The sequence below is a fragment of the Candoia aspera genome, chromosome 1, assembly GCF_035149785.1.
Source record: "Candoia aspera isolate rCanAsp1 chromosome 1, rCanAsp1.hap2, whole genome shotgun sequence".
NCBI lineage: Eukaryota > Metazoa > Chordata > Lepidosauria > Squamata > Boidae > Candoia > Candoia aspera.
Genome location: NC_086153.1, coordinates 307,123,090 through 307,136,916, shown reverse-complemented (window position 1 = coordinate 307,136,916; position 13,827 = coordinate 307,123,090). Strand labels below are relative to the sequence as shown.

At 40.7% G+C, this 13,827-nt stretch overlaps 1 protein-coding gene across 1 annotated transcript in view; it reads right to left on the bottom strand.

The window, feature by feature from the left end:
• Positions 1-13,827, bottom strand: part of PPP4R4 (protein phosphatase 4 regulatory subunit 4) — a 123,068-nt gene that overhangs the window by 67,374 nt on the left and 41,867 nt on the right. Inside the window, exon 3 of the mRNA XM_063290270.1 lies at positions 12,852-12,954. Coding sequence (XP_063146340.1) covers positions 12,852-12,954 — 103 coding nt within the window. The remainder of the gene's footprint in view (positions 1-12,851; positions 12,955-13,827) is intronic.

Genomic DNA, 13,827 nt, shown 5'->3' with positions numbered 1-13,827 from the left:
GCTACTGGGGAGGAACAGAGGATGAGCTCAACTAGCCCCAGACGTGATGACGCAGCTAGCTCAAAGCCGAAAGGACGGCTAGCGGCCGACGGTGCTGGTGGTGAACGGCGAATCCGATGTTCTAAGGATCAACACACCATCGGAACCTGGAATGTAAGATCTATGAGCCAGGGCAAATTGGATGTGGTTATTGGTGAGATGTCAAGATTAAAGATAGACATTCTGGGCATCAGTGAACTGAAATGGACTGGAATGGGCCACTTCACATCAAATGACCACCAGATCTACTACTGCGGACAAGAGGACCACAGAAGAAATGGAGTAGCCTTCATAATTAATAGTAAAGTGGCTAAAGCAGTGCTTGGATACAACCCAAAAAACGACAGAATGATCTCAATTCGAATTCAGGGCAAGCCATCTAACATCACAGTGATCCAAATATACGCCCCAACCACAAATGCTGAAGAAGCTGAAGTAGAGCAGTTCTATGAGGATCTGCAGCACCTACTGGACAACACGCCTAAAAGAGATGTTATTTTCATCACAGGAGACTGGAATGCTAAGGTGGGCAGTCAAATGACACCTCGAATTACAGGTAAGTATGGCCTGGGAGAACAAAACGAAGCAGGACACAGGCTGATAGAATTTTGCCAAGACAATTCACTCTGCATAACAAACACTCTCTTCCAACAACCTAAGAGACGGCTTTATACATGGACTTCACCAGATGGACAACACCGAAATCAGATTGATTACATCCTTTGCAGCCAAAGGTGGCGGACATCTGTACAGTCGGTAAAAACAAGGCCTGGAGCTGACTGTAGTTCAGATCACGAACTTCTTCTTGCACAATTTAGGATCAGACTAAAGAGATTAGGGAAGACCCACAGATCAGCTAGATATGAGCTCGCTAATATTCCTAAGGAATATGCAGTGGAGGTGAAGAATAGATTTAAGGGACTGGACTTAGTAGATAGGGTCCCGGAAGAACTCTGGACAGAAGTTGGCAGCATTGTTCAGGAGGCGGCAACAAAATACATCCCAAAGAAAGAGAAAACCAAGAAGGCAAAATGGCTGTCTGCTGAGACACTAGAAGTAGCCCAAGAAAGAAGGAAAGCAAAAGGCAACAGTGATAGGGGCAGATATGCCCAATTAAATGCAAAATTCCAGAGGTTAGCCAGAAGAGATAAGGAATTATTTTTAAACAAGCAATGCGCGGAAGTGGAAGAAGACAATAGAATAGGAAGGACAAGAGACCTCTTCCAGAAAATTAGAAACATCGGAGGTAAATTCCAGGCAAAAATGGGTATGATCAAAAACAAAGATGGCAAGGACCTAACAGAAGAAGAAGAGATCAAGAAAAGGTGGCAAGAATATACAGAAAACCTGTATAGGAAGGATAACAATATCGGGGATAACTTTGACGGTGTGGTCGGTGAGCTAGAGCCAGACATCCTGAAGAGTGAGGTTGAGTGGGCCTTAAGAAGCATTGCTAATAACAAGGCAACAGGAGACGACGGCATCCCAGCTGAACTGTTCAAAATCTTGCAAGATGATGCTGTCAAGGTAATGCATGCTATATGCCAGCAAATTTGGAAAACACAAGAATGGCCATCAGACTGGAAAAAATCAACTTATATCCCCATACCAAAAAAGGGAAACACTAAAGAATGTTCAAACTATCGAACAGTGGCACTCATTTCACATGCCAGTAAGGTAATGCTCAAGATCCTGCAAGGTAGACTTCAGCAGTTCATGGAGCGAGAATTGCCAGATGTACAAGCTGGGTTTAGAAAAGGCAGAGGAACTAGAGACCAAATTGCCAATATCCGCTGGATAATGGAAAAAGCCAGGGAGTTTCAGAAAAACATCTATTTCTGTTTTATTGACTATTCTAAAGCCTTTGACTGTGTGGACCATAACAAATTGTGGCAAGTTCTTAGTGGTATGGGGATACCAAGTCATCTTGTATGCCTCCTGAAGAATCTGTATAACGACCAAGTAGCAACAGTAAGAACAGACCACGGAACAACAGACTGGTTTAAGATTGGGAAAGGAGTACGGCAGGGCTGTATACTCTCACCCTACCTATTCAACTTGTATGCAGAACACATCATGCGACAAGCTGGGCTTGAGGAATCCAAGGCTGGAGTTAAAATCTCTGGAAGAAACATTAACAATCTCAGATATGCAGATGATACCACCTTGATGGCTGAAAGTGAAGAGGAACTGAGGAGCCTTATGATGAGGTGAAAGAAGAAAGTGCAAAAGCTGGTTTGCAGCTAAACCTCAAAAAAACCAAGATTATGGCAACCAGCTTGATTGATAACTGGCAAATAGAGGGAGAAAATGTAGAAGCAGTGAAAGACTTTGTATTCCTAGGTGCAAAGATTACTGCAGATGCTGACTGCAGTCAGGAAATCAGAAGACGCTTAATCCTTGGAAGAAGAGCAATGACAAATCTCGATAAAATAGTTAAGAGCAGAGACATCACACTGACAACAAAGGCCCGCATAGTTAAAGCAATGGTGTTCCCTGTAGTAACATATGGCTGCGAGAGCTGGACCATAAGGAAGGCTGAGCGAAGGAAGATCGATGCTTTTGAACTGTGGTGTTGGAGGAAAATTCTGAGAGTGCCTTGGACTGCAAGAAGATCCAACCAGTCCATCCTCCAGGAAATAAAGCCAGACTGCTCACTTGAGGGAATGATATTAAAGGCAAAACTGAAATACTTTGGCCACATAATGAGAAGACAGGACACCCTGGAGAAGATGCTGATGCTAGGGAGAGTGGAAGGCAAAAGGAAGAGGGGCCGACCAAGGGCAAGATGGATGGATGATATTCTAGAGGTGACGGACTCGTCCCTGGGGGAGCTGGGGGTGTTGACGACCGACAGGAAGCTCTGGCGTGGGCTGGTCCATGAAGTCACGAAGAGTCGGAAGCGACTAAACGAATAAACAACAAATCACTATATACTGTATGTGTTGTAATTCTGGCATCACCACAGCTTACTGCAGATGCTGATCAGAAATTCTTGCCTGAAATTCTGGAAAGCTACCACCAGTCACTCTGATCTAGACTAAATTATTGTAGGAGAATCTAGACTAAATTATTGTAGGAGAATTTGGGGGGTCAATTTAAAAGTCCCTATCTCAAATACATGTTCTCAGGGAAAACAAAAGCACTGACTCAGCTATGTGGTTTAAAATTGAGCAGCTACTCCCATTACAAAAACATTTTCCTAGCAAGCTACACTGTCAGCTCAGCTATAGAACATTTAGAAGGGCAAGGAATGCTGATAAGCTAAGAAAAAATACTGGGAGTAGAGCTCAAGGAAAGCAGAAGTAACTTCCTAGAAAGAAACTATGTTAATAATAATAATTAAATTTACATGCCGCCCAACTCCAAGTGATTCTGGGCAGTTTACAATTGTTAAAATGTTTAAAAATAAAGAACAATACAAAATACAGAAAAACAGCACAAAAGAACAACAATGGCAAATAATTAGAGATTTGCATGCTCCATTGGTCATTAGGCACCTCCCTTCTCAATCACATCAGCAATGATGTTCGGCAGCAGATGGGCGTTGCATCAGTAACAGAAAATCCTGGAAAAATGTCTACAACGGTATGGCCATGTTCTACAAGCAGCACCCCACACTATCACCTGCATTGCCTACCACTGTAACACTGATGGCAAATGCCCATGAGGAAGACCAAAGCAAAGGTGGCAGGACACAATTAATGTGGACATGAAAATCATCCAGTTGGACCTGGTTGCTGTGTTTGATCGTGTGAAATGGCATTCATTGATCCAAAAAGCAGACCCTACACCTATGGGAAAACACTAGGATGAAGATCATTGTCTTTCTTGGCTTTGGCTTCTCTTCTCTGCAATTGCCATGGTTTGTTGTGACATACAGTTTACTTTCTTCTGCTTCTGATCTTTGGCAGTCTCTTTTCATATTTGTGCTTAACAACTTATTTCATTTCAGAGTTCCTCTGGCACCCTATTAATGAGGTTCAGGATTTCAAAGGGATTCCTGATGTTCTTCTGGAAATGGGGTGCATATGCTCCAATCATATTGTGGAAAACAGTTGGCTTTTTCTGCTTTAGCTTAATTTGGAACTTGCACTCATTCCACAATCAGCCCCTCACCACATCTTTGCTGTTATAACTGAGATGTTTCACCCCTTTGCACCATATAGTCATTTTTGTATGTGTGTGACCAGTCATCACCAGATGGAGTCATGATTTTGCTTGTTTGAAGAATGTTTTAGCAATGAATAAATCTTTGGATTGGCAGAAACTGACTAGCCATTCTTCTGCTTCATTTCTTTTTCCTAGGTCATACAGTCCAACTATATTTTCTGGCTAATTATTTCCAACTTCAGCTCCAACTTCAGTGTCAGCCATATAAGGTAGACCAGACTAGGAAAAAGATATTGTGTGGGCGTAAAGCTACTTCTATTAGAACAGTTATGGTAACAGAATCTTGCAAATCTGAATGTTGCCTCTTCTGTCATGGGTGGGGGGAGGTATCTGAGGCATTTTTGTAAATCTCTTTCTTGGTGCAGACTCATCCACATTTATCTGATTGTTGCCTTGGTAACAGATTTTCCTTCTGTCCATCAAGACCATCCTTTATAGTTTGTACACTCAAGGAGCATGTCTTGCTTGCATATTTGTTGATTTCAGATTGAACTTGATCATAAAATTTATGAACTTCTTCCTCTTCTTCATCAATGATTGGAGTATAAGCTTGGATATTTGCCCTATATTAGCTAGGATGACCTTTACACCTCAGGTAATCCTGCTGAGGGCATATACTCTTGCTGTAAATACCCAGTATTCTTTACTCATCCTACCCAGGAACAGTCCCATTTCCCCCACAATGAGTCACCAGTGACTTGAGGGGTGGCAAATGTACTACCTATCTAGAAATAAATTTAACATTATATACTAATGTTTAACTTTTCTCCCTGAATTACTGTAAATATTGTAAGATTTAGAAGATAATGCAGATTTTTATTTTACATATATATAATCATACCCCTATTTGGTAATACATCTAATCCATTCATTAGACAGTAAAAATAATCTGTTCAAATGTTTAAAAAATAAGATTTGATTTGTAGGAATTAAACTCTGGACTATATTGGCAAATAAAGTTGAAATAACCATTAAACTTTTTCAAACTTATACATGAATATCACATAATCAAAAAGAATAAGTTTTTTCTACCTTCCTGGATAACTCTGATATTTAAAAAGGATAAGTTCTTAGATGGAATTTTACTGCACAAAATTAAAACATTGGGGATATAAAAGAAACATCCTGTTTCAATTATTTTGCTGAAAGCTGTTGTGTGAAAAGAAAGCATGCATGTCATTTCCTCTATTCAAGACAAACAAGCATGATAATTCAGTAGGGAAATGTCAACCCAAAATTAAAGATATGAGTATGTCTCTATAAGAAAAACACTTCCTCATCTTTAAGAAAGAAGGTTTGGGTACACTTTCTGTTTTCTTTGATTATCAAGGGCTTTGACCTTCAGTTCTCCTAAATATCCTGGGATGCTGCCTCAGAGCAAGACTACAAAACTTCCAGAAAGAACCAGTGTACTACCAACCTCCTTGTAACAGGCATAACAATAACAATAGGGGGGATGATTGTTCTTCCTTGTTCCTGCAAAATATTTTTTATTCCATATCCATATCCTATACCTGATATATGCATGGGCAAGAGAGAGGAGCAGAAGGGTTCCCAGGTGGGAATGGCAGTCTTCACTAGAGTGAAGGCTAGGTATTTCATCCAAGGCAAATCACATACCTGTAATTAATGTAATATTTATTTGACCCATCTATACTTACATTGCACTTTCAAAGAACATTGCATAAATACAACATGAATTTTTGTAACCCCAAATAAGCTCAAGATAGGCTTGGAGTAGAACAGTATGAGTCTTTATAACGTATCTGGAACATTTGCCTTTTATAATTATATATCACTGCTCATTGAGACCACATTTTGGTATAATATATTTGTATATTACAGTTTAGTAGTTTATTTTAATGCCATGTTGTTGTTTATTTGTTCAGTCGCTTCTGACTCTTCGTGACTTCATGGACCAGCCCACACCAGAGCTTCCTGTCGGTCAACACCCCCAGCTCCCCCAGGGACGAGTCCGTGCCCTCTAGAATATCATCTATCCATCTTGCCCTTGGTCGGCCCCTCTTCCTTTTGCCTTCTGCTCTCCCTAGCATCAGCATCTTCTCCAGGGTGTCCTGTCTTCTCATTATGTGGCCAAAGTATTTCACTTTTGACTTTAATATCATTCCTTCAAGTGAGCAGTCTGGCTTTATTTCCTGGAGTATGGACTGGTTTGATCTTCTTGCAGTCCAAGGCACTCTCAGAATTTTCCTCCAATACCACAGTTTTCATCGCAAGAATACTGGGGTGGGTTGCCATTACCTTCCCCAGGGATCGCATTTAGTCTGACCTCTCTGTCATGACCTTCCCGTCTTGGGCGGCCCTTCACAGTTTAGCTCATGGCATCATTGAGGTGCTCAAGCTCCAGCACCACAACAAGGTAACGATCCTTTGCTGAGGTTTAATGCCATAGTATTGAGATTTTTAAAATCAGAAATTAAGATTTCACTTGATTTAATAAATATTTTTTAAAGATCTCTACTCCTGTAAGATATAATCTGAAATTTATTGTTTTTACACCTCTGCTTCTGATATATATATATATATATATACATACATACACACACACCTACATACACACACGTTTTGTATTAGGTAAATCAACTGCTTTCTGAAGACTAAGCAAGGAAATTTACCCAGATTCTTTAAAAATAAAAGCAATTAGCCTAACACTAAAGGTAACTCTGAAGCCTATCTAATTAATGACTCCAGATCTATCTTTATCCCTAAACCACATTTGTGGAATAAACAAGTTAAGTGCCATTTTCAGTATTCTCATTTAAAAGGTCTGACGAGCATTCAGTCTTAAAAATCTCATCAGAATAATTTACATTTAAGTAGTTTCTTGACAGTAACATAAAAATCTAGATTTAGTATTCAGCATGTCCTTGTTTCAACACACACTAAAACGAATCTTTCCAGTCTCCTCCCACATACCAGCTGGCTGGCTGTATCAAAGAACTCACAATGCATAGAGCTAGCTTTCCTATCAGACAAATACAAAATTTGTCATAGGTGCAAACTTTGGCATAGCAGTCATCGTTCCAGGAGGATGGATGGATGGATTTATTTATTTATTTATTTCAATTACTTGAACCCTACCTTTCAAGATTACAATCCTTTCAAACAAATATAAAAATTGTACATAAAAATATAATACGTGGCTTTTTAAAAAAAAAACAAAGACATTTCTAGGATTTCTCCCACAGAGTATTTGATATGTTGGTATTAATCAAGAAACCTCAATCTTCTATTATGAAATTAATTTATGGAGTCCTTTTTGGATATATTATTGTTCTCTCCTTGGGAGTTCTTTGATTGGGCTGTTGTTTGCTGCTTGGTTGATTGCCTGGGTTAATAGTTCCTTGATTAGGGTGTATTGTGCTGTTTGATGGTTCATCTGGTGTTAATCCTAGTGTTGATTTTTGCATATCTGGGTGTTGATTGCTGGCAAGGGAGTGTACTGGTCTTTTGGCTTTTCTGTTGTCTCTTTTGAATGGTATATAAATGTTGTTTACCTCTATGTGTCTGTTGGTGGCTGCTTGGTCTGAGTGCCAGACTTACAAGAATTCTCTGGCGTTTTGGGATTTGGCTTGGTTTAGGATGCTCACCATTTCCCAGTTGAAACTATGGTTGCGTCTGTCCATGTATTGTGAGATTAAGGAGTTCTCGTCGTGTCTTCTGACTGATAGTTGGTGTCTGTGGATGCGCTCTGCTAGTCTTCTGCCTGTCTGTCCTACATAGTGGCTGTTACAGTCTTTGCATTGTATGTTGTAAATAACTCCTGTTTTTTCTTCTTGGGCTATTGGGTCTTTTGGGTTGCTTAATATGTTTTGAAGAGTTTTAGTTGGTTTATGTGCTATGTGATGCCATGTGGTTGTAACAGTCTCTTGGTGGTTTCTGAGATGTTTCTGATGTATGGCAGTGTTATCCTTTTCATAGTTTCTATTGGTTGGGTTGTAGTGGGTTGGATGGTGAGGCACTTTTTGATTAAGTTGAGCAGGTATCCATTTTGTTGGAAGATGCTATACAGATTATCTTTTTCCTTTCGCTGGTGTTCTGGGTTGCTGCAGTGTGTAAGCGCTCGTCTGAATAATGTTCTTACACAGCTTCTCTTGTGGGAGGTTGGATTGTCACTTTGGTAATGGAGCACTTGGTTGGTGTGGGTAGCTTTCCTGTAGACTTGTGTTTCTAACTTACCATCATTTCCTCTATTGATGAGGATGTCCAGGAATGGTAGTGAGTTGTTGTTTTCTTCCTCCCTTGTGAATTTTATTCCATTAAAGATGTTATTGATGGTTTTGTGGGTTTCTTCCAGTTGTTTCTTTTGTATTATGACAAAAGTGTCATCTACATACCGGATCCATACTTTGGGTTGTATGTCTGGGAGTGCTATCCTTTCCAGATGCTGGATTACAACCTCTGCTGTAAGTCCTGAAATCGGTGATCCCATGGGTGTTCCTTTGATCTGTTGGTATATTTCTCCATCAAACTGAAAGTAGGTTGTAAGGCAGAGGTTGATGAGGTCCATTATCCTGGGTATTTCTATTTTGGTGTATTTGGCTAGGTCAGGCGTGTTGTGCAGAACTGCAGCCATGGATTCTTTTGCTAGTGCCGGGTCTATGGATGTGAAGAGAGCTGTAACGTCAAATGATACCATCTTCTTCTATTTTTATGTTTTTGATTTTCTGGAGGCACTGTAGTGGGGAGTTGATAGAATGTTCACTCTCCTCTGTGAGGTGTCTGAGTTTCTTTGCAAGCTCTTTAGCTATGTTATACGTGGGAGTCCCTGGTAATGATACAATGGGCCAAAGTGGTATGCCTGGCTTGTGTATCTTGGGGCGTCCGTAGAAGCGTGGGAGGATGGGTCCACTGCTTTTCATCCGCCTCTGTTCTTCTTATGCAATTTGGCCTTTCTTGGTGAGGTTGTTGAAAATTCTTTTTACCTGGTTGTCCAGTTTCTGTATGAGATTGGTGTTCACTGGGGTGTAAGTTTCCTTGTCCTCAAGTAATTCTTTGGCCCTTTGTATACACTGTGATCTGTCCATAATGACGGTGGTGCGACCTTTGTCTGCTGGGAGGATGATGATGGTTTGGTCCATCTTTAGGTGTTTGAGGGCTGCTCTGTCTTCTGCTTTCAGTTGGTTTTGTTTCCACGTCCTTCTGATTTGTGGTATGATTGTCTGTCTTACATCCTCTTGGGTTTCTATAGTGAGTCCTATAGTTTTAAATGCCGCTTCTAGAGCTGCGAAGAATTCTAATTTATTTGCATCTTCTGTGTTGTAGTTCAGGCCTCTCTGCAGGATATTGTGTTCTGCAGTGGATAGTGGGCGGCTGGACATGTTGACCACCCTTCTGGTTCTGGTGCCTCTTTGTTTCTGGAATTCAATTTAAGTAGTTTAGTTTGGAGTTTGGTTTTCCTTTTTTCGGCTTGTCTCAGTGATGTGGTCTTGATGGTAGTTTTCAGCATGTTGATGTGTTCAGAAGTCATAGTTTGTTCTAGTTGTTCTTTCAGGTTGTCTATGGTGTGTTGATATATGAATATTCTTTATTAAGAACTATTTACGGTAATTAAGTCTCAGTATGCAAATTCTGGTCAAACCCCCAGCAGGCAGTGGAACAGACTTTCCCCTGGGGTCAGACTGGATGCAACTGGAACCAAGACTGGAGACAGTAGTTCTCGAACTGGAACAATACTGGAACTACACTGGTACTGAATCACTGACTCACTGGATCTGGACACAGGACTACGAGCAGCATACAGGAATGAGCTTAAGACTTGGAGCAGGACTCGAACTTGAAGCAAGGCTAGACTTGGCTGGGGGTTCTGAACTAGACTGGGTAGTCTGAACTGAAGGTTTAAAGACAAGGCTTGGAACTGGAGCAAGGCTGTACTCAGCTGGAAACCCCGAACTAGGCTAGATTCTCTGGACTGGAGACTTGGAGCAAGGCTTGGAACTAGGCTGGACTCGGCTGAAAGCCCCAAACTAGGCTGGATTCTCTGGACTGAAGAATGGAAGCAAGGCTGGGGACTGGAAGCAAGACTGGACTTGGCTGAAAGTCCTGGACTAGGCTGGGTTCTCTGGACTGGAGACTTGGAGCAAGGCTGGGGACTGGAAGCAAGACTGGACTCAGCTGGAGGGACCGCAGTGGCCACAAACCTAGATCCTGAACAAGATAGGTGTGAAACTTCAAAACAAAATGGAGTCTGCGAAGCACAATTGCATAGAACTGCGGACAAGCAGCGGCATGAAACCTCGACTACACTGCTGAGGAGAACGCAGAATTTCAAGACTTGATGCAAAACTCAGGCTGCTGGGCTCGGCTGATGCTGATTCCTCAATTGCAGCAGACGCAAAATCCAATTCTTCTTTGGAGTGGAACTCAGGCACTGGTTCCTCTTCGACAGCACACACCGATTCCAATGCCGTTAACGACTCTTCTTCCAAAGCTGCAGGTGTAGAGGATTGGTTGTCTCTGGCAGCTCGCTCTCCGCCGGCTGCCTTTTATACCGTTCCTGCGGCCAATCGGACTGCCTTCTCGTTCGCGCACTTTTCAGCCTGTCTCTGGAATGTGCTGATTGGCATATTCGAATCCTCCTCCAAATCTTGCCCAATCAGCGTCGTGGATTCTTCCTGTGCTGCTGGCTCAGCCTGGAGTTTCATTTTCCCGGTAAGTTTCCAATTCCTCCTCTGACTCTGAAAGAGTTTCTCTTTCCGAGTCAGAGGCAGGCTTGGTTTTGACAGCTTGGAACTGGAGGCAAGGCTGGACTTGGCTGGATCGGCAAGACAAGGCTTGGAACTGGAAGCAATGTTGGGCTTGGCTAGAGTGGCAAGACAAGGCTTGGAACTGGAGGCAAGGCTGGACTTGGCTGAAGCAGCAAGAGAAGGCTTGGAACCGGAGACAAGACTGGACTGGGCTGAAGCGGCAAGACAAGGCTTGGAACTAGAGGCAAGGCCAGACATACCTGGAGAGGCAAGACGAGGCTTGGAACTGGAGGCAAGACTGGGCTTGGCTGGAACAATGAGACGAGACTCGGAACTGGATGCAAGGCTGGACTCGGCTGGATCAAGGTGTGAAGGAGGTAGGTCTGCATCGGTAGAGGGAGCTGGCACTGATTCCGTGTCGGCTACAGGCAAGGCTCTGTTTCCTGGCGAGGATTCTCCTGTTGAAGCTGTTAGCACAGTAGAACGGTTGTCTCTGGTGATTTGCTCCTGGCGCTGGTGCCTTTTTATGCGATCCTTTTCGTGACGTTTCTCATCTGTAGCTAATCAGGGTGACTTTTGCTTCGCGCACTTCTCGCTCTTCTCTCTCACTCACTAATTGGAGGATTCAAACCTCCCTCTGGATTCTGCCCAATCAGCATCTCTGAATTCTCCCCCTCTGCTGAGTCACTACTAGTTTCTATTTCCCCAGATCTTTCCCGATAAGTTTTGTTTCCCCTTCCGGCTCATTATAAGTTTCATTTTCAGAGTCAAGGTCAGACTCAAACCTCGCAACTAGATACCATTTCAATTTAACACTTCAAACTGTTTTTCAAGAAATAGTGAAATCATCTTACAGTACTTTGAAACTCTCTTTGGAAAAATTGCGCATATAATGAAGTCATATCAAGTTATTCTCTTTGTATTAGTTGAGCAGGAAAAGAACTGAAGGATTAGACTATTATATTAATTTCAAAATATACTGCTAGTTTTGTCTTCCATTTTAATTAATAAATCTACTCTTACATGTGATTAGTTGCTTATTGATTACTGTGAGTTCTTAGAACAAGTCAATCAGTATATTCAAATAATGAAAATATCTCTTTTTAATTTACAAATGCATACTGTACACACACATTTTTTTAAAATGTTCCTGCTTGTTTTTTGTTTTGTTCTTAATTCTGCTGGGTTTTAAATTTTTTCAATGTCTTGTTGTTGACACATTTATTTAAATTGAAAAAAAATACAAAATATATTTAAAGAAATAAAAAAAACCAAATTACATAGTTCAAATAAGACATAATACGTACATAAGAGAAAACAATAAGGAAACCTATGTGATTGTCGCAGAAATACTATACTGCAGTTAATGCCCTTCCCTCCATATGCGGAGATAACAATTCAGATCAGAAAGTGCATTTCAGGGTGCTCATGTTGTGCATAATTAGAGCATGATACATTAAGTATCAGAAGGGTAGGATATAAATTGAAGTATAAACAAAATAAACAAAATAATAAACTGTGCACAAAGCATTCTGATATCATGGCAGTTGAAATGCTAAACATCTCTTTGCCTATAAATCCAATTAATATTTTATCTTGGGAATTACAAATATCCATTACCAAATTCCACTGCATCCAGTAAGTATCATTGCTTTAAAAAAAACTGTACAGAAGCAAATATGTTACCAGAAAATCAAATCTTATCATGATAGCTACAAATTTAATGTAAAACTGAATATTGTTTATATAGAGCTTCTTATCCAAGAATATTTGGGGGGAAAGGGAGATTAGATTTAATCTAAATGAAGTACGTAATTTTGTCTTCCTTACTGAAATATCCACAGCTCATAGCTATTAAAACCAGTGGGAGTTTTGTTCTTGGTGCAACTGGAATGGATACAATACTTTAACAGGAAATCACACTATACCTACTCGAACTTTTGGCAAGACTCTCCTCAGCGTCTCTGTAGGATTCTGTCGCATCAGGACTGGAAGACTTGCAACCACGCTTGTCCCTTGGATGTCTTGGCCAGAACTTATTTTAAAAAAGAACAAAACATGTTTTTAAACATTTTCTATGAGATCGATTTTAGCAAAAAGAAAAGAAAAACTGCCATGAAATGAAAACCTCATTTCATTAAAATATATAAATCTATTTTAAAATTAAAACCACATGAAACAAATCATTATTTACAAACACTATTAACAGAACACAATAAACAGAACTCAGTAAAACATAATCCCACCATTATGATTTGCTTTAAACAAATTCAAAATATTTCAATTTTTACTATCAGACCTTCCTCAGTGTATCATTTAATTGATTTACAAAACATGCTCAGAAAACTGAGCTAAATTCTCATCTTATAATGATGTAGTTTTATTTACCCAAGGTCACAAGTTTGGAATCTTTCTCATTTCCAAATTATTATTTGAATAAGGGACATATTTTGACATTCTTATATTTTAGAGCATAATGATCTAACTCTACAGGACGTAAGAACAGGGCAGTAACTAGGGTCTGTGTCACCCGGGGCAAACATGGATTCCGCGCCCATTTTGGTGCCCCCCGCGCTCATTTTGACACCCTACCAGTGCAGCGCCCAGGGCACATGGCTCGGTTGCCTCTCCCTAGTTGCGGCCCTGCTTAAGAAAAACTGATTTTGTATCCAGTAGTGCAGTTGAGTAGTTCCTTGAATTCACACACATGGGTTATGCACTTGCACAGAAACCTATTTAAAATCTTCCAGAACTTAAAAGATTTGACAGAATGCCCTGCCCTCCCATGTATATCATGTCACTAGTTGAACCCTTTCAGTTTTTAAAAGTAACACAGCAGATCTGAGGGAAAAATAAGATCACCTGAGACCAAGCAAAGTAGAGGAGTGGGTTATGTGAATTCACAATT